Here is a 26,156-nt window from a genome sequence, read left to right on the forward strand (position 1 = left end):
GGGACTCACCACAGGTTGAGCATTTTCACGCAGCTACAGAGAGTGTAAAGAGAAAAGACAGAGAGATTAATACACAGAGGTGTGATGATGGGGAGGGCAAATCCACATGCCAGGCACACATGCACAGGGGAGACACGAGACTGACAGGCTGGGAGGGACTCGTCCAGGGCACCTTTCACACAATGAAGACCACCTGGAATATGCAATTCCCCTGCACAGCGTGCACACGTGAACTCACAGTAAAGAAAATGGCATTACATTACCGTACATAATTATCTATTTATTCTGCTTGTTTTTTGTTATTTTCAGGCTACAGGGCATTTGTTATGCAAGGGGTTTATACTTGTAAACATCTGGATACAAGCCGTCCCCAAAAACTATGCTGGGAAAGCTAAATTAAGTAAATTTCATTCACCTTACATGTAACTACATTTGAATGAGAACACATAATCCATGACCTACCAAACAGTAAATAAGCCAAAATCACAATGACCTCACAGTGAACCAGTCAATGTGATAGAAAGCTAGCATTTTCTCACATTTATATGAGGGTCAGTCAACAGACTACTGTGATAGCTCATTAATCACACAAAAAATATTTGTCTGAATTACTAAAAGAAGTCAATTATTCTTCACAAAAAACAATGACTTTGAATCCAAAATGGCACAAAAACCTTCAATTTATTGCCACTTTGTCACATTCTCTCATTAGCACCAAGACAGAGGCCTGGTTTTATTTGTATCCAAATAATGTGCTTTGCCCCAGAGTTCTGGGCTGTTGCAACCCCAGGAAGAACATATAATCAGTGTTGGGGAAACTACACTGAAAGCCAGAGCTATATCTAGTTGTTATGTTGGTGCATGAGCCTTCATCTTGGGGGTGGCGGTGGGGTTGAGAACAGAGGAGGAGACATTTTTGATTGTAAATACAGAAGAAAACCAAGAAAAGAATCCTGCATAGCATGCCTTTAATATATTTTCTATGTAGTAGTGATGTAGTTTTAACGACAGATAACTTAGATTTCATTTTTGGAAAAGCAGGTGCAAGCAGTAGATTTCTCGTTCCCAGACTCTAATAGTAATAATCAGTGATGGCCTGGTCTCCCATAAAGTGACAAAAGACATACACATACAGATCTTAAGCCACATTTCCAGTAGCTGTGCACAGGAGACCTGTGTACAGTCACTGTTTCTTAACGTATTGCGTGCAATATTTTTAAACTCCTCAAACACAATTTTTGGCTTGCTACCTGGCTGACCACGCTTGTACATTTCATCCAATAAGCTTTCAGCTGCACGCAAGTGTACCTGAAGTTACGACACCTGGAGCACACTCGCTCAACCTGGGAGAATGAGGCTTCAGGAACCCCACAATGGATGGAGATGTAATGTGCCATCATCAACCTAAATAAAGCAATCAGTGATGCTGCTGTCTGTCGCAAGACACAGACTGGTTCAAATCCAGATCCAACGACGGCACATTACTCTACCACTATGAGGACTCTCGAAGCCTTACTGCCTCAATACTAGCACTCAAAAGAGGCAGCCATACTCACGTAAGGTTGGACACCATCTATCTTAAACAAGGCTTTTCAGTCACATGTACAGACACAGGCAAATAAGGAGAGGATTAATACCCTGGATGAGTTCACCCTCCAATAACAAGAGTAAGGAACGGGCAGGCAGGAAACCACGCACAACATAGAGAGGAGGGAGAGCGCAGAGAATACTAAAGAGACTAATACAGAGGAAGTGAGAGAAAGGTGATAGAAACGGGGAGAAAGAGGGGAGGGGAGAGTGAGAGGAGGTGATAGAGAAGACAGGGAAGGTGTATGATAGAGAAAAACTGCTTTTAGGAGGGAATATGAAAACGAGGGCAGGGAGAAATGTCAAATGAGGATGTCGATTCATGCAAAAATTCATTCAGAATACAACAATTCATGTGGGACTGTAATACAGTACACCTCCTGAAATACCTGTGGCTGATGTACAGAAGGTCAAAAATCTAATTCTGTGGCCAATTAATGACTAACAGATAATTAAGCACAATAAAGTCCTCTGTTTTTTCCAGATTCCGAAATGATTCAACACCTCATGGGACACAGAAAAACAAATGTATACACTACAAACTGCTGTAATTTTAAACATTCTTACACAGAAGGTGCACAACAAGTCTAAGTCAATATTTTGAAGCGAAGAAGAGAGGGAGCTCAATCTGAATTTGCAGAGGGAAACTAGACCAGCCTGTTCTGAAATGTACTGCAATGTTTTCTGGAACAATTAGAGGCTACTTCAGCTATTGGATTGAGAAGTGCCAATAACATCAGAGCAGTGTGAAGGAGACAGAAGGGACTACATTTCTGAACCATGTTTGATCATCATGTTTTGTGCCATAACCATGGAAACGCTGGTGTGCATTAGCACATGCTAATTCAACGGCATTTGCAGTGGGGGTCTCTTTCAAATCTGTGCATCAGAATCAAAGAACAAAATCTAGTTAAGAAATGAAAAGGCCCATCAGATGAGCACTGCATTCTATTATACAAGGATGCAAATAAGAGTGGGGACAGCCTGCTGATGGGGCACAAACCTCTTGAAAGACAAGGTAAGTATGGAAAGAAACAGAATGTATTAAGACAATGAGACAAAGGAAAAGAGAAGGTGATGGGGCAAGGTGGTCGACTGGTAATGGTACACAGCTGAAGTGGCCCAACCTCTCCCCCACACTAATCGCAGAGAACCGCTGCAATGCAATTCTCAGAATCCTAAGAAATATGTGAAACCTCTAACTCACGACAATGCAGGTGCTCAATTCATAGAGATTCAGGTGTGTGCTGTGCGGAAATTCCTCTCCTTGTTTTCTACAGCACAAAATCATTATGGGCATTTGGCGTGAGAGGTAAGGTCACCAGTTATACGGACCAGCTGCATATCCACAGCCAGGCCGCCAGATTTTAGTGGTGGCAGCATACAGACCTGGGATGAATATATTTTTAATTATACTCTGTCAAACTAAAAAAATTAATATTCATACTTAAAGTAAGTATTATTTAAAAATAACTAAATATCAGCTGCAAGCAGCTGAAAATATTATTTTATTCCAGAAGGCAATTTCTTTCAGAATTAAATATATACACATTCCTAAAAATAAATTATTTTAAACTATTTGAACGCAAATATTTATAAAGTAGTTTTAACACATTTGACTGCTATAAACTGACTTTTAGGAAGAGGCCATTTTATGTTATCCTGAAGCCAAAAGAGGTTCAAACTTTCTTTTTAAAATTCATTCTCATCTGGAATCCTCCTCAAGCATCGTGTGCAACCAAAAGTACTTCAAATGTTTTAAAACATATTTTTACATTTCAGATCATCCGTATTTAAATGCTTCTAAATATCTATTTTTGCGGCGTGAATGCTTGAATATTAAAATAAATATCTGTTTTAGTAGAGCACGTTTATCTGAAGAGCTGACATTCACAAACAAAAATTCAAGTACAACTCTTTTGGCTGAAGGCTGGCAGTATATGTGGATGGTAAACAGAGTTAGAAAACAGTGGCAGATGGTAGGAAACTAGAACTAGAGAGGAGAAAGACGAGGACCCAACCTGGAAAAATGGAGATGGAGGTGCAGAATGAGACAAGGCACTGGGCCATAGTGTCATTTCTGCTTATTTTTAAATTTCAAAGTATGATTATATTGGCCAACATTTTCATGATATACAATATTATCTCAATAATTACTAAAAGAAGTTGAAAGTCTTAAAACAATATAAAAACATGGTTCTTTCAATGACTCAAAAAAACTCATTTATACCAATCAGAAGACATCTGATTCTAAAACATGATTTATTGTAAAACATATGTAAAAACATTTCAGCCATGCCAATAACTAGAATTAAATTCAGAAGCAAACAGAATTTAAAAAAAAAAAAAAATATCATGGAGCCTATTTAAGTAAAAGTAGACATTATGGTCTGCGTTTAAACAAAAAAAAGAAAAGGAATTTTAATAAAATAAAAAAACGTGTGTAGCTTATCTAGAACTTCGGACCTAACCCTCTTCCATGGGGGAAAAGCTCAGTTGTTCCTGGCAATGTTATCTCCTGCTACAGCTATGTATGACCTCTGCCTTCCGCCAAGGGACAATGAAAGTAAGAAGAATAAGAAGTGCTCCCCCTATGTCCGTAGCCAGTAATTACTGTTCTTCTTCAGTTTTATAGACAGCTGACCAATGCTACAAGCTAACAGCTGATTATTTCAGTAATGACTGTGATATAAATTTATGATGATTGAATAACTGTTTTTTTTTTTAACCCAGATACATAGTTGTATCAATTATCATCCCATCCTACACTGGGCCATGAAGGGTCAGAGATCTGAAGAGAGAAGGTTCTATTGTCACAAGAGAGGAGGGAGGGAGCGCCACATCTATCCCTACAATAGGGTGGAATGGAGGGGAGGTATGGAAGGAGGGAGGGAGGGAGGACTAGAGTGAGACCAAGAGGGAGCAGGAGAGAAAAAGAAAACAGCGAGAGCGAGAGAAAGGAAGAGGGGAGTTTCACAGAGGAGAGAGGAGAGCAGAGCACAGTGGAATTCTCCCGGGTGGTCAATAATTAATACATACTTGGCCTCATCCACCACTTCCACCTCTGCCTGTGCAGTGATTGGTGCATTGGAGTGGACTGCCAGTTGGTCATCCGCATTCAGCTCCCCATTGGTTGAACTGACCACCTAGAGAAAGCGTTGACATAAACAAGCATATGTTACTGAATGCAACAAAAGGCCCCTGGATGGGGATCCACCGATCGTGGCAAAGCCTGCTTGTTCACAGGTATCTTGGGGGCCCCAAATAAATCCAACAGCAGCCACGTAGCTTACAGGCTATGGTCTTACCTGTACTGCAGAGCTACAACACAACATTCGCTGCAGACAGACCCTTTAGCAGTACAATGTGTACCATGGCCCACAGCTGGTGAATCAGTGAGTCAGTCTGCCCTGCCAAACGGGCCCTAACACATTCCCAAGGGGAATGGATATGTCCGCACTGCTCCACAACACTGAGAGCTTGTCTGGGGGCTTCACACAGCACTGTGAGCTTACGGCGGGGGTCATGTGTTTAAATAACCAGAATAAGATGAGGGTAGGCTGGGGAGAGCAGAGGCGCAAGCATGAGCACATGATCGTTTCTCCTGTCCAATGGGGATGCTGCATTTGAGTGGTGGTCAGCCAGCCCACAGCGAGCACGGGGAGGGGGAGCGGCGCGGGACGGTCCGGTACCTGCACTGATCCCCCGTGCCTGTCCGCTGCCAGGTGGGAACTCAGGTAGGAGGAATTTGTCTGCCGATTGGGCTGCACTTCCCATGCTCCTCGGCGGTCTGAAGCGGCTGTCTGCTTGGAGGGATGGGGGTGGGCGCAGCAGAGGGCGGCGTGAGGTGGGCGGGGAGAAGCAGGGGGTGGCCAGGTGTTAGTGAGCATGGCGGGCAAACATTGGTGGGGGGGCGGGGGGGGGTTGGGGGGCGTTCATGCAGGGCAGGGCAGGGCAGGGGACAAACAGACGAGCAGAAAGAAAACGTTGCGGCAAAGCGAGGAAACAGGGTTAGTGATCAGGAGCAATTTGTCCAATCAAATCACAGAATGAAACCACAAAGTAAATAAAGGAAAAAATACACATACATACACAAAAGATGCCTAGATGCACACCGTCTATGTTAACCCCACTAAAATATTGTAAATTATAATTATAAATATTAACAGCATGATCGGTTGTGTTTTAACTGAATCATTAACTTTCTGCGTATTGCAGAGGGGATTTCTATGTTGTCCCCAACAGTCCTTGAGCCTGTCTAAAATTGTCACAAACTCCAACTTCTGTCTTCAGAACAGTAAATCAGTTCATCCCTTGACCAGTAAAACATTACAGGGCATAATATCTACACAGATCTCCAGTCATCTCCCTCAGTATCTCCCACCCCCCACTGGGGCCCCCACGCCACCCCACTGTAACTAGTTTAAAAACATCTTAAAAATACATTTTAAAAAAATAAAAAATCCCCGATGCTTAGGCCCGGCTGCGGGTCAATTTAGTCCTGGGCGGGCCGCCGGGCGTGCAATACACTGGCAGAAACCCTGCTGTCTTACTACCCCTTCATTTTGATCTGAGTCCGCCGGTCGCATCAAAACAGGCTGTCAGCCCAAACTACTTGATACCTTAGTATCAGACTTAACTGGGGCGTAGAAAAATATGAGGGAGTAGTTTATTGTATGAAAAAAGTGTAACACTTCAAAATGGAGTCACTAAGCCATTTCAGGCAAACGTCCTCATGTGTCTTTGAGGGGACAGCTGTCAGGTGTAGAGTAAAATGTGCACAGCTAAGAGGCTGCAGGTTCATGCGCTTCATTTGAACCAAGTAAACTGCTCCAGTAAATGTGTCCGGCTGTGTAAATGTACGCTGTGCAAGTCTACGGTGCCTGCCAGGAAAACACATGAAATGCACGCTGACTAAATGTGCTCACGCTTAATTGCTCAGTGCAATAATGGGAAAGGATTAAGGTCATTCTCCTCAAACCAAGGACACTTGCTCTGGGCTAGCAGTCTGTAGTTAAGGCAAACACGCCTGTGGGACCTGCCGGGAGAGACGAGGCCATGATTAAAGATTAAGCTGGCCATGCAGGAGGTACAGATGCCCGGCACATTTATGTACCACCGTCCCAGCGCACCCAATCAGAGGAGAGCAGGGCTGGCCGTGGAGACGCCTGGACGCTCTCCAGCAGAGAGATTAATCTGCTCTGCTCTTCAAAGTAACAAACACGAAGATGCAGAGGATTTAGGCAAACCGCCGTTCAAAGGTTCAGCAACTTCTGGTGACGGTTTTTAGAAGGGGAGGATGACTCATTGGCGGTGATCACTAACTGGGGAACTGCTGACAGTTATCCAGTTAGCAGTTTGACACAAATGATTTTCATCTACTCAAGTTACTTAAAATCATGCCACTGACTTTGTTTATGCGTTAGACACTTAAAGGGGAATTACACCCTGGGTTTTTCTTTCATTTGTAGATATGTAGCTGCCTTCCTGATTAATATGAGCTCTCAGCCAACTTGCTACTGGTAAGATATAGCCCCAAACTACTGAACAGGCACCAGGTTGATTGGTCTTACTAAAGACTACAACAGGTGGGCACTTACAATCTATGGGTGGGCATCTGACAACGCCAGTCACAGGTTGTCACTCCTACTGACTACGAATGGAGGGGCTGGGCATTGCTACTGGGCCTCGAGGCTGTTCTACTACTGGCTAGCAAGCTAGCCACTAAAGAATGAAAATCTAGGTTTATGGTGTTCATTTTAATTTCATGCTTAAGTTCTACTGAAAAGAAAATTATGACTCTCTGTAGTGAGGTAAACTGCAAGGGTTTAACATCGGTGAATTTATTTTTACCGGCTACGGCAAGGTGAGGATGAGACAAAACAAAGGCTGACTGCAGTTGGGAGGACTAAATATCCTCCAGATACCCCTGAGAGACAGCTAAAGAGTGTGTGAATGTGCAGCAGTCACTTTCACCCTGATGAATTTGGAGGAGAACGTTTGGGCGAGACTACTGTACATCTACCAAATGTGCATGTTTTGCCACAGATATTTCTGTGAAGACAGCTTTGGCCAGGCCCTAAGAGAGACTTAATCAGTAATGCCTGTGATCTGAAAATGAGGTTAATGGTGTCCTGCAGTGGAATTCCCCTTTAACTACCCAATGCAATCCATCTATGTCCTACAACCCTTTTTATAAGATTCCTAAAGACTATTTGCTTAAAACACAACCACTAAAATGAAAACTGAAATGAAGTTCATGAGGACTCGTTTGCAAAGTGTACACGGCTTCCCACAGCTAAAAATAAAAGAAGCAGAAACAATCCAGTTGTAGCAAATTAAAAGGGAAAGTGAAAAGAACAAAGTGATTCGCTTAAGGAAAAAATAAGACATCAGCTGATTCAAAGCCGTGGCCCCTTTAAATATTGGGTAATTCATGGAACATGCAGCTCTGCCACGGTAAGCATCAAGCAAGCTTACGCTACACTGATTTGGGTGGAGGCCGGGGAGGCGGGGGACGAGGCCTCTGGGTGCATGAGAGCAGAGGTAGGGCACCGTAGGGTGGGGGCAGCTGGTGATCCACTGCCCTGATCAAAGAGCCGTGTAGGGCGGGGACGTGCTTACGTCCACCCCACGCTCACTTCCAGGGTGCCCACCATCCAGTTCCTCCAGAAGGGGCGAGGTCTCGCCAGTCTGTCACCAGCGCTGGTGCGATTCGCCCCGCCCCTCCCCGATGACACGGCTCTCTACCCACCAGGCACTGAAGCAGCAGCAGCGCCCTGAGTCACGGGCGGACGCGCCAGACGTGGGAGGCGCATGAACGTAACGTGGCATGCCAGCTGGGCTGCAGCAGAGTGCGTGATCTCACTGCGCTCACGCGCTGACAAAGCAGGGCCGCTGGAGAGCAGCGACGCCGCGCGCCGCAGCCATGACCTCTCTCAGGTCAGGAGAGGCGGCCGGGGAACCTGGCTGTTCACCAGTCTCCTCTCACAGAGCGCGCTCACTGCACCACGTCCAAATTCCTCTGCAGCACTCTCTCTTCTCCTGGAGAAGGGTATGTGCTGCATGCTCTTATTTATTTACTCACATTTTATCTGCCAAGTACAATCAATCACTGTGCCTGGTGAGAAGGCGACTTTTACAGTCCAGAGCTGAGCTTGTGGAGGCCTTGAATCTTGGCCCACAGTCATTAATAGAGAGAATGGTTTGAGGATTATAAAACTCACTGTTCTTGTGATAATTCCTGCTGATTCACGGTCAGGGTACAATATGGACTACTGAACCCTGTCTGTACTATGACATGGGGCGTGGGGCTGTCCTGGGGCTGTCCAGAATACAGACTTGGGGGTGGGGGGGGTCAGGAGGAAAGGCACTGCCCGCCTACCTGATTGCGTAATGGCTGGTGCTGGGATGGCCGGTCTCTGTGGGCGTGGCTTTCTCTCGTGATTGCCGATGCGCCTGAATCCACGTGAACGGACCCCACCGGCGTGGGCTGAACGAGAGACACAGAACAGCAAGCTCAGGAACAGGCCCAGGGACACGCCCATCCAGAACCCCTCCCCTCACCAGGACCGCAGGCACAGGGGTCCAAGGCACCACAACGGCGTCACTCACAATCTGCCTGCCGACCCAGTCGTAGGTGTAATCGAAGGTGTATCCTTTGCGCTCAAAGAGCTCGGTGAACAGGGTCCTCAGGTACTCGTAATCCGGCTTCTCAAAGAAATCCAGCCGTCTGACGTAGCGCAGGTAGGTGGCCATCTCCTCTGCAAAGCGCAGCAGACAGAACAGACAGGGCCACAGGTTAGCATGACAGCCACCACATCACAGGCAGGACCCGGACAGAAGGTCCTGACAGTGACAGATGATAAGCGTCAACAACGCCACAGAACTGAATGAGAAATGAACAGCCAGACTAAACACTGAATTTAAAGAGGCTTACTGTACACTCAATATAAAATGAAAAGGCTGACTGTGTATATGTAATTTACGTATATGTAATGACTGTACGCTGTATTTACAATAAAATGGGGAGATTGCACAATGAATTTAAAATAAAAGGCTGACTGTACACCAAAGTGTAAATAAAAAGGCTGACTGCACCCTGAAGTTTTCAGAAGGACTAGGAAGATTTACGTCACTGTGACAAAGACAACCTGCTTATGTTTCAGCTACCCATGGACTGAGGGCAGCCAGGGTCATTTTATGCAAACAGAACCAACAATGGCTAAGCGCTGCTTTCACAACCTACAGGGGAACGCTCCACACAGGTCAGGGAACGGTCTCAGTGCCTGTGTACACCACATCTACAGAGAGGGGCGCTTGTGTGTACGCATTTGAGATGCCCATGGGTAGTAGTGTCAAAAAATGCACACGTGAGCATGCGCATGTGTGAAAAGTGTTTGCACCGACAGCTTGACCCAAGAGAATTCCACCGAGGCTCTGATGGAAGCCTGTGATGACCCTGCCGAACCCTGAAGAGTATTCCTTAGTGAAGCGTCACAGCAATCTGCAGTTGCAGTAATCAGTTAGCCCTGATGTGGTTGGGGTGGAGCTAGGGGCTGGGCCAGGGCAGGGCTAGCGGTGCTGATACCTGGGAAGCTCTCACAGAGAACCTCGATTGGAGTGTTGCGTTTCGTGTCCCCGATCTTCTGATATCTCTCTTTCAGGGTGTCTGCCTGCAGCACAGACACACAAAGAGTCACACTTCTGTCCCAGTTAGTGCCTGAAAATCATCTGGGGGTGTCCAGGCGCTGAACGTACCTTCAACCCCTGCCAAGGGAGGCTGCCCCGGAGAAAGTACATGAACATGTGACCTAAGGCCTCCAGGTCATCCCGCCGGCTTTGTTCTGAAACACAGCGCAGGAGAGCAGAAGGACGTTACCGTGCGGTCCTCACAGCCGGAGACTGCATGCACACCACCAGCAGCACAGCACACCATGAGAGCTGCAGGCCCAACAACTAGTCAAGCAAGTCCCTGAAAGCCTATTCTGAGGGCCGACCATCCTCAGCTACGGGCAGTATGAACGATCAGAAAGTACCAGTCACACAGTGACTGGCGCAGCAAGGCTTAGCAATATGACTGAAAACGCTGTCGCCGTTTCATGAATATAACACGCTTTGCGAGACTTTTATTTTTTAAATTTGATACAGTTTACAAAAATGAAGTAACCACATGCAAGCCCTTTTCTCATTCTGTTATGCAAGTACTGCTTTGTTTCCCTAGTGTGCTGCAAAGATCAATCAAGAGGGTGAGGAAATTATCAGCAGGCAATGACATGACTCGTATGACTGATCTGTAGGAAAAAGGGAAACTCCATGCAGGAACAATGAGAAGGGTGCTGTTCAGCATATGGTCAATCTCCAGCCCTCCCCAACTCCAATTCCCATGACCGTGTGTCTGCTCATGACAGCTCCATATCACATGATCTGCAGCATTTGAACAGCATGTGGCCAAGTGGAGAAATGATCCCTGCAGGCATCTACATAAGAGCCTGAAACAGTTCTTGATTAGAACATTGGGAACGGCTGGACCAGTTACATTTCAACTTCAGTTACAGTCTGCCAACACTGCAGCGGAAGCCTTTGTTAACATTCAACCTGCATTGTTTTTAAGGACCACACTGGTCTGAATTAAAATGCATGCACTTCGTGAAGCTAAATTATAAAGGCTTGTTAAGACATATTAATATATAATATAATAATAATAATATATAATATAATTCTATATTTTTACGAGGGGACATAAAATTATGTGGTCCTGTGAAAGTTCCAGATCAACGGCAAAAAAACTGGGGTGGACGGGGGGGGGATGGGGGGGGGGGCAGTAGTGTCAGGAATTTAACAGCACCTTACTAATAAAAAGTGTGTATACAGTATGTGGGCATCTGCATGCTAGCAGTAAATGTATGAAAACTCAATGGGAGGAAATGTTTTTTAATTGCATGGGTCTGATACAGTGAAGAGAGCAGTTTTAATTCTCAGAAGTAGCAGCAGCATTAACAGGTCTGAGGAACCCTCCTCTGAGGCCCGTCCCGAGTATACACAATATCACTTTACAATTTAAACTTCTAAAGCTCACTTTTCGTGAAAACGGATTTATTCTTTCACTTAAATACATTCTGCCTGGGTTATATCAGCACCTTAAAGGCATACTATGAGGATTTCTTAGCCTGTGTTTACAATAAAAGACATCTCCTCCTCTGTCTTCTACCTCACCCACTCACACAGAGCAAGTTATCCCACCTAATGTAGCTAGCTAAGGGTTAGGGTTAGGGTTAGGGTCAATGTTGAGTTAGCTGGATAACCCAACATTAGTACCATGAAATTAGCAACCTTCAGTGACAGTAAAGGGCAGATTCGATTATAGCTTAATTAATTCCATTATGTTGATCATAGTAGTGGTTTTATACCTGGAACATCAAATGTGAAAATTTCTGACCCTCGCGAAAGTCCTTATTGTCGGCAGCTTGTTACACTGCCAGTAACATTACTTACAGGTCCAACAGAAAACAAGCCAACTTCACGTCACGTTTAATCTAATTTCAGCTGATGCCACCGAGGAAAAGCAATTCCAAGGTTAACTCTAGTTCTTGAACGAGCCCGGTCAGCTTGTCTTTTTGCATAGCTGTATCTAGACTTATTCGCTAGCTAGCTCTGCAGCCACACCCACTACTCCCCGCACAGAAAAAAGCACCACACCCAGAAACATCCCAAACGCATTTTAGAACAAGAAATACAGGTAAAGGTGCACAGATTTGGCGAAATCTGAGCATCATAGTTACACCTTGGCATGGTTATTTTATAATATTTTCAAGGTATCCTGCATAGCAGGCCTTTAACTGACAAAATCAGAGTACAGCTGATTCTGCGGCAATATCCAAACCAAAAGCCTAGCACGTGACCAAAATGAAGAACAGGAAAATTAGAGGCCAACCCCACCTTTCCCCAGGTGTGTGTTGATGGACATGTAGCGGGCCGTTCCGGTCAGACTCTTATGCTCCCGGTAAGGGATGTGTTTTTTGGTTTCAGGGTCGATGTACTCCTTGGCCAAGCCAAAGTCTATGATGTGAATGACGTGCTCCTTCTTGTTGCCCTGCCGCCCAATCAGGAAGTTCTCTGGCTTCACATCCCTGTAGATGAGGTTCTTGGAGTGGACGTACTCCATCCGGGAGATCTGGGCAGAAATTGGAGTGGACTATCAGTAAAGAACAGGCATGTGTGTTCATGTGACACTCACACATCCGTACACAAATACAAGACACACAAGAAACTCAACGCACAAACATTCACAGACAGACCTGTACACGAGACACAGGCAGACAAACAGGCACAAGGGGACAGAAGAACTCACCAGCTGAATGGCGATCATTAAGACGGTTTTGAGGGAAAAGGTGCGGTCACACAGGTCAAAGAGGTCCTCCAGGCTGGGGCCCAGCAGCTCCAGCACCATGGCATTGTACTTTCCACAGGGCCCGAAGTAAAACACCTGGGGCAGACCCTCCGCTGAGAAAGGGAGGAAGAGACCGAAGATGACCACAATGAGAGAAGTATAGGAGTATAGCAGTATAGCGCAGCTACTGTATAACACTCACTCAGAAAGCTGTTAATAGTAATTTGCTCCCGGGCATTTATGGCAGTGCCAATGAATACAGATGCTAGTCATCCATCTAATTTATCTTAAGTTGTTTTTAGAGGCACAATTACAGCATCTCTAAACTAACCGATTTAGAACATGTGTTACAACAGTGCTAATGGAAATCAATCCAATAAGAAGACCTACAGTTGAGATTAGAACACACCATTGTACTTTTAGTGACTATATGTCCACAATGCAGCTATTCATAATTCCTTGCCCATTAAAATAGGTAATTCTCTTTCTAACCACTTGGTGGAAGCACTGCTTGTACAGAGGAATTGGGCTTGGCAATGACTGTTGATATTTCACAAAGGCTAATGGCTAGGAGAGCTTTTAGTGCTGCGTTACATTTGAAGTTCAATTTCCCAACACCTAAAATGGATTTAAGGATGAGACAGAGAACGAGCAAAAGCGAGCAAGAGCAATAGACATATAGAGCAACAGAGTGATAGAGAGAGAGTCTGAGAGAGAAAGAGAGAGAGCAATAACTATCTACTGAAAAAGGACATGGAGCTGCGTGAAGTGATTCATCATTGCCCCGCTGACAAAGGTCACCGCTGTAACGCCATTAGTTTTGATGGGCCCCAATCACGTGCCTTAATCACTGGCTGTTTTATGAGCTCACAGTGATTGCTGAGGGAGGCAGAGAGCACACACAGTCAACACAGAGAGATGCAGATAAAAACACGAAGGTGGTCACCCTGATCTGACACGCCTTCCTGTACCACACAGCCCACAGATCTAACCAGTCGTGCTTGGTTTCATTCTAAGAACAAGGTCTAAAGTAAATATTAGGCTTAGGGCTGTGGCAATTATCCATACAAATGCGTATCCCAGTTCTTTCTTTTAAATTGAATGTACACATTAACATACACTGTCATACGTTCTTATCTGTATTCACACATTTTATTGTATTTTTCCGTTGATGAAAAAGCTTGTCTACCAATGGCAGTCTTTAGCTGTAAAGAAGGATTTTGACAATAAGCCAGTAGAAACGCTTGTGATTAGTTTTGTACAAGCAGAGTGCTGTTACATGCATGGTAACATGTATTTTATTAGAAAATGTACTGCATTGCAACTGTTACATTTTTATCACAGTATGTGTATTTCCTGAGAACATACTGATACATGTCTGATAATAACAAACAGTGCATCAGAGTTAATCTTCCCCCTCTCCCCCTTGCGTCTAGAAATGACGGTTCCACAATCCAGCCCAGGTCTGTCTTCAGCCCAGCAGGGTTAATGGCTACAGGCGGGAACCTGCCTGCATTATAAGGGCTCACAAAGAATGGCTCAAGCCCGATGAGTCACCAGGAGCGAGGACGACATCACAGACAACTTCCTGTTTTTTCTGTAATTAGCACTTTCATTATTCTGCTGCTCACGCCGGCTCTGTCCAGTCTGTGTCTGGATTACCTGAGCTTCTCCACCCCTCCCCTCCCAGCTCTCTCTCTCTCCCTGCCTCACTCCTGCTACCTGTGAAAACACAATCAAGTGAGCGCCACACAGGCAGGCACAGTAACAGCGCGCCGCACACAGCGGTCACTTTGCAAATTCAATCACATGACACATGAGGGGAATGATTAAGTGAGCGCACGCAGACACGCCGCTCAATGACAACCGGCCACAGCAAAGAACCTAAATCCTGCGTTCACACAGAAAATAACATCTCAGAAGGAAAGCCCTTTGTTCCTTCTGCATAGGGAGATGGGTTGAGCCATGCCAAGATATATTCATCAGAACCCCTCCAGCATGCCTTCGTACGGTTTTACCTTTAGAACTGTTGAGACAGCTGCAGCTTTATTTCTCTTCATAAATGTGTTTCAATTGCATTTGTAGCTCTGTTTTGCTTGTGTAGGTAGGTATGCAAGTCAGTTGTTCTTCACTTGCATTCTCAAAATGAGCAACATAGCAAAAATAAAAATCACAATCCATTCAGCACATGTGGGCACAAATAAACAGACTGAGTAATGCGCTGCATAATGTGCCAACAGGTTTGCCATTACAGTACGCAGGACAGCATTATTTGCCTGCTAAATGTCAGGGTAATGATCATGTTGAGCTGACTAGCACTGCAGAGGAAAAAGTTGTATAACATGCATCTGGAGGTTGCAGGGGATGCGAAGGCTCAGCACTACAGACTCGCACAGTAATTACACTGTGCCCGCCTGCAGACAGCCCCGGCGTCTGAAATGGGGCTCCAGTTGGCCGAGCTGCTAGCTTCGGTTTGCGCACCCACAAAACACCATCTGCCACGGAGTGAGCTCCGTGCGGCGGGCAGGCGGGGCACACAGAGGGTCGCGGCGGAATCGGAGGCCCCGCCCACGGCTCCGACGCGAGCCACACCGCCGCTGTGCTACGGCGGCTCTCCCCCACTCAGCCGCGCACACCTGCCACTGAAAATCGATGGGCACCAGGCTCTTAAGACGTGCCTGGCAGGGCGCCGGCCGCGCTTCCTGCCCCCCCGGCGCACTGCGAAGCCGCCTAAGCACCTGCCAGTGACGGAGGGCACCTGTGCCAAACCGAGGGGAGGGGAAGGGACTGCAGGCACGGGGCAGAGTTCACCGCCGGCGGCTGGTTAACATTAACCAGGACCAGAGGAGCTGTGCCACTGACAGGATAGAGTGCTCAGCCATCTGTTAACTTCCTTAACTTTAAACTCCTGCCACGGACATGGACACGCTGCACAGCAATGCACCTGCTTCACCCAAGCAGTGACCCGAAGGCCAACCATACTGACCACACATGTAAAACAACCTATTATGAGCATCCGGATGGTCAGTACTCACGGTCCTCAAACCCTGAGACCACAAGACCCAGGAGCCGAAGAGAATGTCTGAAGGGCAGGGTTTATTAAGTCTGGGGGGAAAAGCAGACATACCCTGCACAGCATGCAATTCGCTGGAAAGAACAGCAGACACATCTGAAGCCTGTGCAGCACTGGCTCCCAACCTTCTTCCTGAAAATCTACCATTCTGCAGGTTTTCATTTCAACCGCAATTTGGCACACCTGACTACTAATTAGCAGCTCAACATGATCTCTAGCAGCCGAATGAGGTATGCTTTCATAGAGTTGGAGTGAAAACCTATAGGACACTAGATCTCCAAGAACATGGCTGGGGACCAGTGTTGGCCAACAGGTAGGGCTGAAGAGCATAGCGCTACTGTCAGTTTGATTTCCACATGGACTTTATTGGGTAGTCACTCTTTCACTATCCTCACCATCAATAAATCACTGTGATATCAGATCTTGTCTTTATATTATATCACCCATTAAACAGTTCATTTTAAGTAGTTCTGTGCACAAACACACACAGGATCCAACAGAGCAGCAGTTGTTTACATAAAACCCCAAACTGAAAACTGCAGAAGCTCAAAAAAATAAACCTTCACAATGGCGAAACCAAAAAAAAAAAAATGGCTGCATAATAACATTCCACACCGGCAGAGCAGAGGGTTGACTTATTGAATTAGAGGACACAGATAGGACGGGCTCTTGAACAATGGTTCGGTTTTTCATTAGTATCGGTCTAAGAGTGACGGAAAGAAGGGTGTTCCAACTGGGTGCATTAAACAACGAAAAACTAGAAAGGCAGAACGATTTACCAAGAAAAGTTCTGAGCAGTTACATTTCAGAAGGCCTGGGTCTCCGTCCAACAATACCCCTGGATTAGGTTTCGCTGACTAAGCAAACACTGAGGTTTTCAGGCAGCAGGAAAGACGCACTGAGTCAATGTTCGATCCACGCGGCAGCAAAGCTTTGATCACTCACAGATCCTCCTTCTACAAGTAAAGCAGGATTTCACAGGATCTGTAATCGGACACTAACCACACCCAACATCACATTGAAATAAAGGCCTGATCAGCAAGAGCCTACACAATTGGAATCAGCAGTTTTGAAAGAAAAATATCTCTGTGTGTGGAAAGAATATCAAGCACGAAGAAATAATTTACTGATTCTGTGGATTCCTGGTTTAGATCAGTATTTAGACCAACACTCAAATTTCAAGACACTTTCAAGTTCTCCCACAGCACTAATTGCTCAGACCAACAAACCCCTGAACCATGAGGAGCATCTGTTCAATGGCAAGACTGTAATTCAGATGTACCCCAACCATCTGCCCCGGGGGTTTACAGTCCTGCAGATGCCACAGTAAATAATGTCAGTAGTTAATCAGTAAACAATGCATTCATGTACACCTACAGAATGAGCTCACCTGGATTCACATTCTCTAAAACTGGAGCTACATTTAAGACTTGTTGTGAGATTAGCTTTTCTAGCCTGACGTCCAGAGTCGTGTGGTGCTGGGCATGGTGCTGGTCTGTGGACAGACTTGTAAAGCACCTGGAGCAGCACCAATGTCACCCGCCAAGCCACTGGCATGGGCCAATTTCAGCCTCCATCCTGAGGCCCCACTTACCATGTGATCAGCCGTGGCCAATCAGACACAGCTCTCAGAATTAAACACAGGTGGAAACTGGGGTTGGTCTATTCTGGCCACAGCAAGAAAGACTCCAGCAACAATAGTCAAATCCTTTCAAATCCTTCAATACAGACAGCACCAGGGACGAAAGACACATCCTGGAGAAGGGGATAAATTGGCTCAATAAAGAGCTCATATAAAACACAGGGAGCAGGCCGTGTCTGCGCTGTGTCCTGCTGATAGCCAGCTGTGCCGAGATCTCCTCCACACCATGTCAGCTGCCAATTAGACACCTCGGTGGGAGCATGCCACGCCGTCACCCAATCATGTGACAACCGTGCACCAGGGTGCATCTTCAAAGCAGAACTAAAAATAAGTGTCCGAACGGGTCTCTTTGTGGAAAGAGGCGAAAGTTGGCCAAAGCACTGCCCTCTGGGACCCTCTGATGACATCACCGCTCTCTTCCCAGCCTGCAGGCAGCTGGCTTTACCGCCTTACCGCCACTCATCCAGGCTAACTGGATGAGAGATGGGGGAGGGCTGTTTGTTGCCCACACAGAAGGCGATAATGGAATTTCGTGCCCACGGCAATTTGCACTTTCAGCTGGTGAGGGTGACGGAAGCCTCCATATTAGAACATCAAAAACAAAAGGCCTGTACTTCAATAACAAGGTGCTAGAAAGAAACCCTGTTCACCTTGTTCTCAAATAAAGTCATAGCCATCATTTTAGCTTAGAAAACAGCTGTAAACAAAGCCTGTTGGATTTGGTAATTTTTCACACGTAGTGGAAGCAAATTCCAACAAGATGAAACCACTTGTGTCTGGCCACAGTCGGAACTGCCTGCTAGGCTCAAAGATTCGTTGCTATAATCACAGTAATGTTCATCAGGACCCACCCACCATTTTCTACAGTGGAGCTGCTCAAATGACGTTCTTCTCTCACCGAGGAGAAGAGCCCCTCCAGCAAAGGAGAGGAAAGTGGTGGAATTATCAAACACTCTTCAGACCGCCTGGCTCTGTAAAGGCACTATGTAATCTGATTACTCATCAATAATGCACTTGTCGGTAAATATCTTGTGCTCCAGCATTAATAAAAATTCCATTTACCCATATCAGACAGGAATGTGCATTAAGACAGCCTGCAGAATGCCTCAATAATGTTACTATCAAGGAAACTGCTGTAATATGTCAGATAGACTGGTCTCTCTGCCCACCCTCCCGTCTGGCTCAACAATAATCACCCAAAAGTGTCTAAACTACACCTCCTGGCTGTCGCACAGCATGTAGGTGGTGGTTCTATTAAAGTTTTATCAAAAATGTTTAAAAGGGTGTGGCAATCTGACGTTTCATCTGCTGACTGAAAAATATCTCGGCTAGTGTATCACTCCACTTCCAAGCTTTAAGCGCTGTGTTCTTTTTTGGAAGTCATGTCTGGGCAGGTCCACAGAGCCTCAAAATCCTTCTGAAAACTGAAACACAAAGACAAATTTTTCCACTACAGTATTTCAACACACGCAACCTACCAGACACAGGACGGTAAATGCCGAGCTGAACACTACAGTCAATGTTATATTACAATTACTATGCTTAAAGAAGATAAAGAAGAGAAACAAAATAACCCAAGTTCAGGCCTTTGTAGTGAGGCTTTGACTGGGAAGTTGAAGGGAATACAGAAGTTAATATCCATAAGGAGTGAAAGTCTGGTCATTCCTCAAGAGTATCTCTTCTGTGGCATAATGAAAATAATAACAACAACAACAACAACAACATAATAATAATAAACAATAATAATAATAATAATAATAATAATAATAATAATAATAATAAATGTGATCATTTTGCAAATGCACCAAAATATGTCAAAGTGGCGCTGCCTGTAAGAAATAGAGCCAGCTTCCGTTTACCGGTTCCATGGATTCCTATGGGAGCCGCTTATTGGTACGAGACGTTTCATGGAGGCTGCCATATTTGACTTCGGGGCTTTTTGGCACCAGAGCATGCTCACTAGATACTTGAAGGATCACAGTAAACCGGTAAACGCAGTGCAATGATGTTTCACAAAAAAGAACTGTGACATGTAATCTAGTAGCGGGCTAGCTACAAGATTTTACGTAAGAAAACCAGTGACTCACTGTGACAAGGAATTTTCCAGTGTGGTTTCAGCAAGTTAAAGTAATAAAGCAGTCAATATTTTATAGAAGCACTTGTCTACACTTTATTGTAACTGTATATTAGCAAGCTACATACATATGGAAAATCTAGCTGGTAAGCGAACTAGCAAGAGTGAATTACAATTAGAAGCTGAGGTTAGCTAGCTAACAAAATAAGTATTGTGTCTCATGAGCTAGCTATCGAGCTGTCTAACTGACTACTGTGTTGCACTGTAGCTAGCTAACTAACTTTTCCGAACAATACAAATAATAAGTGGCACTCGACTGAAACATACTTACATCAATTATGACTAGCAGGCTAACTAACTTCTAACTGACTGAAATCCTACAGTCAAGAAGTGTGCACTTTCAGCCATTCTGTGTTATCGTAGCTAGGTAGCTAGCTAGCAACTGTTTTTAAGGAGACAGACAAAAGTGACTTCCAAAATAAATAGAAATGGGGTTGGTAACTCAGAAATCTTATGATTTCACTTAATCGACTTGCTCTGAAAGCCTGGGCAGTGCAAGAAAGAAAGCAAGAGATTTCATCAATATTAACTTCCATTTTAATTCAAATGGAAACATGCAATGTGCTTTATATTTTTGGTTATGTATATAAACAGTGTATCGTAATAAAAAATAAGCGTGTCACTTAAATGCAATAATGGCAGGTAAAATTATTAATAATAGTAGTAATATAAAAATGCCAATATAATCAAAACAATAATGATGATGAATTCATGTAATCCTAGGTCAATAATTAATACTCCACGTATTCTGATACTATCGTACCGCTCTGTTGCATCGCAATATGACAGGAATGGTTGTAAGCAGGTACATGCACTGTGACATAAAGCAATGGGGACCAAACTGGAATTTAAAAAATCTTATATCTTCTTCTGTGGGGCAAAAAAACGTAGTTTCCCCCTCAAGGGGAGAATTTCCTTTTTGGCATCAGAGGCTTACTAAACTGCAATACTGAATGACCACTAGCTTTCCAGCTTCACAGAAAATGGCAATCTCTCGTCCCCTGGGCCCTGCAGGTCAGTTTTTCAATCCCATGTGTGCTCATCACCAGAGCTGATGCTTTCAGTTTTCAGAGGGGCCCAAGAAAGCCACAGTAAACCAGGTAAATGCCTGTTCTTTACATGTCCAAAACAGACACAGATGACCCATCAAAGTGACTGACTGCAGATAAACCAAAGATGTGAATGATGCATACTGAAGCAGATCAATGTCGGACAAACATCCGATCAATAACACACCATCGACAGTGCTTTGTGTTCTGCACATAAGAGCGCAGTTGATATACAGTTTCTGCATATAAAACAATGAATGCGTTCATGTCTGGTAATGACGGAAGGATCCACTTGCATTTATGTAGTCCTTGTGCAAAACAGTACTCTTCATAATGCCACTATAGCTTCAAAGCATGATTGTTCTGAAAGAAAAAAGATAAGTGCGCAACTGCGGCAGCAATAAAATGAAACACCCAATGAGCCCATCGCCCATACAGTCCAACCCACACTGCATTTTCCCTAGGTTGAGCACTGAGACTTGCTTCTGCCAGCTATGATCTGGGAATCTCCTTGAAAATCTGCAGCAGGAGAAAATGGCATGCAACCATAAAGAGGAGGGGCAAAGTGACACAAATCCCCCTCCCCAAGAGACACAGAGCTCCCCTCCCCCAGAGCTGCTCATCTATAAACCATAGGGGGGAGGGGAGCGCACAGAAGTGGAGTGATCAGGGGCAGGCCCAGGAAGAGGTCCCGCCCTTAATGCAGATGAGCCAATCAGCCCACCTGCTCTGTCACAGGCTGTGTACAGGAGAGAGAAACAGAAAGAGCTGAGGGTAGGATGCAAGAATCTAATGAAGCAGGTCCACTACGTAATCATCTATTCCAATATGTGGAAGTAACCGAATTAGCTCCCATGCAAAGTGCCGGTGTTCTCCCTACACCAGCTCGGAGGGGATTTGGGGGGGCCGATACAGAATGAGGAGTCGTGTCGGTGAAGCGAGGAGGGCAGGGGAGGGAGGGGTGGCTCTCCTGCTGGAGAGGGTGTGAAGGGGCCGCACAAGTCATGGGGGTGTGCACAAATTACAGGGGTCTGTTCTGCACCTGATGCCTCTCCAACTGGGGAACAGCTCATCCTATAGGACCTCACACAGGCCTACACACACACACACACACACACACACACACACACAGCTCTCAGCTTGGGGCAGGGGTACCCCACCCTAACATCATGGGCAGCACATAACACAGCAGCACATAGGGGGAGAAACAACCATGTTTTCAAAAACCTCCAGAATCAATGCTGGGAGATGACTCACAAATGACACTTTATGTAACAGTTCTGTAATCATGCAGAGAGATATTGTAGAAGATCAACTGTGTATGCAGAAAATTTCCCATTGTGCAGCCATATCAGTGCTACTCTGCCCTGTCACATCACCCAGCAATGCGAAGACACAGGACCGGCCCACCATGTTTTCTGCTGATCAGAAACGGTTAGTCGCAGCAGGGCCCCGCTAATTTACCTGTATAGTAGTATAAAACCAAATGAAGACACATTATATAATGTATATAATGTATTAAATGAAGTCTATATGTTAAAAAACATTTAAATAAACAAGGCTGTACACTCTGCAACACAACAGCTGTGTCGTAAGTAACTCAAACCTACAGCTCTCCAGAAACAGTCAATTTTCCAAAACACCTCCGCTCAAAACTGGGCTTCATTTGTGAGCCTGATAACATATATAGAAAATTGCAAGTCACGCACTTGGCCATGGCAAAAAGAAAAGTCTGAATACCGGTTTCTCTTCTTCACTGAAACACTAGCTTGCTCCTAAATTCTCACTTTTTGACGAGCACGACTGCACAGGAGCGCAGGTGTAGACCTCTGTTCTCAGATTCCTGCTGAGTCACACGCTGATGTGGCGAGCGGTGGAGCTGTGCCAAGCGAAGCGCCGCCCCGGCTCTGACTAGCATACAGGTGTAGCATTACAGCGGCGCGCCCGCCAGGCAGCTTCCGCAGCACGCACGTTCTCAGACGCTACGCCATGGCGGGCCGGGCGCCGCGCGATGGCGGGACAGCATGCCGGACTATGCGCAATGGAGGGCACGGCAGGCCGGGCCTGGGTGCCTCCTTTCCGCCGTAGCGCTGATTCATCACACTGACGGGCCTTTCAGCCGGCTCTGGAAAAGGCTCACCGCAAGACAGCTGCCCGACACAGAACGGCACACATACAACATGCTCACACACACACACACACACACGCACCAAAAACTCAGCCGCAGGGGCAGTCGCTCAGTCTTTCACTGTGAACGCAGACACACTCTCAAATGGGAGGGGCAGGTCCTACAGCACAGACAGTGTGAGGAACAGTAGAGCAGCAGACACAATTTCACTATGAGAAACGGGAACAGCAGCACAAACAACCTCGAAAAGGCGGGTACTGCAGTACAGACCCCAACTTGTTCTCAGAGACGTAGTGCACCAGTCCGCTACACCGTGAAGGACAGAAGCGGCAGTACAGACCGCTGCACTCAGAAAGACAAGCCCTGAGCACACGCTTCAATCGTTTTTTCCAATTCCCATACAGCCCTGCTCTGAAAAGGGCCTCCATTATGTGTGGCATTTATGGCCGGGCTGCAGTGATGGCAGCATGTTGCTGCTGTAGTGGCACAACCCCATTAAGAGCTCCAGGCCCACTGACCTCACAAGGGTATCTGAGACCGACAGCCACCACAGGAGCAGGACCGCACCAGGACCGTGATTACTACTCAAGGTGAAATCATTTTCCATTCAATTCTCATAAGTGCATTATTAATACTTACAACAGGGCAAAGAAATTGTAAAATTGTTAAACGGCTAAAATGGCTCGCATCCAAAAACTAGCACAAGTATGAAAGGACTTTATTCTATCCTGGTAATGCTAGTACTCAGTCTGCTTTTGAAAATGTGAATCATGTTCGTCAGAATGCAAGTAAGAAAATAAAAAAAGAAGAGAGGGAGAGATAAACAGCTGCTGTCATCCAGCTGCAGGCCTTTAAATGCTGAACTAAAACAGACATACAGGGGGTAACACATTGGCCCGAAGATCAAACATAATCGTGCCCAGCAAAAGGGGTGTGCTTACAGACAGATTCCTGCGTGGATTTCACATTTCTTTAAGCCCTATCAAAACTGCATACTCGTTACAACTGTATTCTTCTTGCACTCTTGCACAGCTTAGTTAGAAAACCAAGTGGTGGTGAGGTGAGTTCACCTGAGTTCAAACTAAAAAACTCTGGCAAAGATGCCTTTTTCTTGAATAGATTTAAGCCTATATCCACAAACCCTTATCATATTTACAGTATTTTATAGGATATATTTACATGAAATATTGATCCTTCAAACAGTACAAAATATATATTTTAAATTACAGAAACTGCATTTCAATGTGATCCTCTTAAGCACATATTCAAAAATGGCATCAGTGTTTACTGTGTGCATATTATGTATAAATTAGTTTTTGCATAAACTGCTTCTCAGTGGGCCACTTCTTTGCTGGGAGGCAGATGAGGCTGCAGCAACCATAACATAAAAGAGAATTATGGTCCACTTTCTCTGTTCAGTGGAGATGAGAAAATTACTGCATATTATAATTTGGAAAACTTTATCTGGTCAATCCATATGCAGTCCAGAGACAACCCAGTGTCCAAGAAGATACTCTGTGGCCCTATAGTGCATGCCCAGGTGTGGTGCTTGAAGACTGAACCCCTCAAACCTCTGCTTCTTTCTCCTGGGGGACCGGGGTCCCAAAGCGAGGAGCGCAGCTGGCACAGAACAGCGGTACCTTACCTCATCTGCTGCAAGAGGCAGGTTCCTGCTTGCAGAGACAGAGCAGCTCTTTAAATAATTGATCAGTTTCCGCTCAACTGCAAGAAGAGAAGTCCCCTGAATGGGCGTATCCCAAGCCCCTCCCCTCCCCTGTCTGAGAGCCCAGTCAGCCTTGGTGAGCCCTTTAGCACACTCCAGCTACTGCTCCAGTGTGGGGCCTCCACCTGTGACTGCCTCGGACACACCCCATGTCCGGATGGGGCTTAAAAAGGACAACTGCTTCCCGCCAAATAGACTCAAGGTTTCTTTATTATTTTACAGACAGCTCTCACAGAATTCACTTTCAGAGAATTTGAATGAAATGAAAAAACAAGCATAATTAACAACAAATATTCCAACAAAGGCAACTGCTGTGAAATTCTGTGATATAGTTTGTGGCTGTTTTCTGCAATAGGGAAGGGCCTAGGTGTAAAGTATTTAAACAGAATCACAGAAACTGAAATTAGTTCTAGTACCTCTGAAAACTATCCATTTGTCACCAGTTTCCCGGTGAAGCACAAAACCCCAGCAGCAACCATAAATCAGTCATATTATAAGCAGGCTGATCATCAAACCAATATGGTCTGATCATATAGCAAACAGCTCCTGATAAAGTAGCAAGTTACAACAGAGGGAGGAATTAAGGCTTAATTTGCTTGCATTGATAAATGGTTGCATGCCTACCAAACACGACTGTATCATAAAAGAAACAAATCCCTGCTTGAGATATTGATCACTTGCCGGCAAAAAGGCTTTGCATTTGATTTGAAATGTGACTGAGACTCCAGAAACAATCTGGAGTTCTGGGATTTGTCCCCCCAATATAAGTTTATTTTATCTACAGTAAAGTATGACTACTTTTTCCTCTGTGGAAAAGTGTGAAAAGCAACTTCAGGAGTGGCCAGTTGTCTAAGTTATTGGTGAGCAGTCTTGTCGGATCCAAAGCACATTTGCATAATTTTGTGGTTTTTACAATAAAAACTGATGCAGAATACAAACATGACTGTTGACAAGGCATTTTCTCTCAGTTACCAGGCAAAGCTTTCAGTCTCATTTCCAGATAAATGTGATAAATGAGACTTTGCCTTGTTTTAATCCATTCTAAATCAGACACTGACAAATATTTAGTGCTCATGCATGATAAGTTTATGCATCATATAATCTGTGTAATGTGAATTCCATGGGCCATGATGGAGGTGTATGACGAGTTACCAGCATTTAAGTAACACTCCGGAAAGCACACACCCTCTCTGAGGGTGAAGCTGCCACACAGTGGCCGAAGGCCCATCAAATGAACACAAGATGGGCATGGTTCATTCAGTTGCTGTGTTATGGGCCCTGAAAATCACCTTCCGTTTTGTCTTGAACCGAGCCCATCTTGTTTGAGAACAAGGACATATTATCTCTTTTATCACCTCCGCATAATACCTGGGCCTGTATCTGAATCAACAGCCCTGCCTGTAACCAGGGCAGTAAAAGGGGGTTAATGTT

General features: G+C 45.2%; 1 protein-coding gene across 4 annotated transcripts in view; it reads right to left on the bottom strand.

Moving 5' to 3' along the window:
* The window catches only part of csnk1g1 (casein kinase 1, gamma 1), a 66,916-nt gene that overhangs the window by 8,207 nt on the left and 32,553 nt on the right, over positions 1 to 26,156 (bottom strand). The window contains exons 5-13 of one of the 4 annotated variants that reach the window (XM_064313362.1): positions 12,938 to 13,089; positions 12,526 to 12,760; positions 10,348 to 10,433; positions 10,178 to 10,262; positions 9,202 to 9,350; positions 8,972 to 9,079; positions 5,280 to 5,390; positions 4,627 to 4,733; positions 10 to 33 (exon numbers count right to left, since the gene is read on the bottom strand). In XM_064313362.1, coding sequence (XP_064169432.1) covers positions 10 to 33; positions 4,627 to 4,733; positions 5,280 to 5,390; positions 8,972 to 9,079; positions 9,202 to 9,350; positions 10,178 to 10,262; positions 10,348 to 10,433; positions 12,526 to 12,760; positions 12,938 to 13,089 — 1,057 coding nt within the window. The remainder of the gene's footprint in view (positions 1 to 9; positions 34 to 4,626; positions 4,734 to 5,279; positions 5,391 to 8,971; positions 9,080 to 9,201; positions 9,351 to 10,177; positions 10,263 to 10,347; positions 10,434 to 12,525; positions 12,761 to 12,937; positions 13,090 to 26,156) is intronic. The other 3 variants (XM_064313364.1, XM_064313363.1, XM_064313365.1) reach the window with 3 other exon arrangements.

Source organism: Anguilla rostrata, chromosome 16 (genome assembly GCF_018555375.3).
Source record: "Anguilla rostrata isolate EN2019 chromosome 16, ASM1855537v3, whole genome shotgun sequence".
In the NCBI taxonomy this organism is placed as follows: Eukaryota; Metazoa; Chordata; class Actinopteri; order Anguilliformes; family Anguillidae; genus Anguilla; species Anguilla rostrata.